At 68.5% G+C, this 709-nt stretch overlaps 1 protein-coding gene across 1 annotated transcript in view; it reads right to left on the bottom strand.

Moving 5' to 3' along the window:
* The window catches only part of LOC103894928 (formin-like protein 3), a 9,287-nt gene extending 8,579 nt beyond the window's left edge, over positions 1-708 (bottom strand). Inside the window, exons 1-2 of the mRNA XM_009274409.1 lie at positions 651-708; positions 435-573 (exon numbers count right to left, since the gene is read on the bottom strand). Coding sequence (XP_009272684.1) covers positions 435-573; positions 651-708 — 197 coding nt within the window. The remainder of the gene's footprint in view (positions 1-434; positions 574-650) is intronic.
* Between the last annotated feature and the right edge of the window lies 1 nt (position 709).

Raw genomic sequence — 709 nt, 5'->3', positions numbered from 1 at the left:
GCTGCAGATCCTCGATGGACCTGCTCCAGACGCGCAGCTTCTCCAGCGCGCCATCCTCGCCGCCTTCCAGGCCCTCAAAATCCAACCTGGGTGGGACACGCGCGCCGGGGGGGACACACGGCTTTGGCGCAGAGCGGCACAGCCACCACGGCAAGCGCTGAAGCGGGTGGCGGCTGAGCAGCAGCAGGGCAGGGAGAGGCGCGAGGGTGGCCCTGGGACCCTCAGCCCCAGCCCAGGCAGGCAGGAGGGGGGCCGAGCACCCCGTGTCCCTCGGGACCCCACGGCAGGCAGGTCCCTGCGTGCGGGGGCTGTCCCGGTGCTGATAATGGGTCGAGTGGTATCGGCTGCCTGCAGCAGGGAGTTGCCACGGGGCACCGGGACCCTCCACATCCCAGGTCCCCCAGCACCCCAAGGACCCCCAGCACCCTACTCACATGACGGCGCACTGGGCGAAGGACAGGTAGTTCACCAGCACATCCAGCCCCTTGTTCTCATCGTTGAGGAACTCGCGCACCCATCCCAGGTCCCCCAGCACCCCAAGGACCCCCAGCACCCTACTCACATGACGGCGCACTGGGCGAAGGACAGGTAGTTCACCAGCACATCCAGCCCCTTGTTCTCATCGTTGAGGAACTCGCGCACCCACCTACAGCACCAGGCGCCCATCAGGGCCCGCAGGAGCCGGGGATCCCCCCCCCTCCCCGGCATG

This window comes from Aptenodytes forsteri, unplaced genomic scaffold, assembly GCF_000699145.1.
Source record: "Aptenodytes forsteri isolate BGI_AS27 unplaced genomic scaffold, ASM69914v1 Scaffold64, whole genome shotgun sequence".
NCBI lineage: Eukaryota > Metazoa > Chordata > Aves > Sphenisciformes > Spheniscidae > Aptenodytes > Aptenodytes forsteri.
Note: the sequence above shows the minus strand (reverse complement) of the source record. Positions and strands in the feature narration are given on the sequence as shown.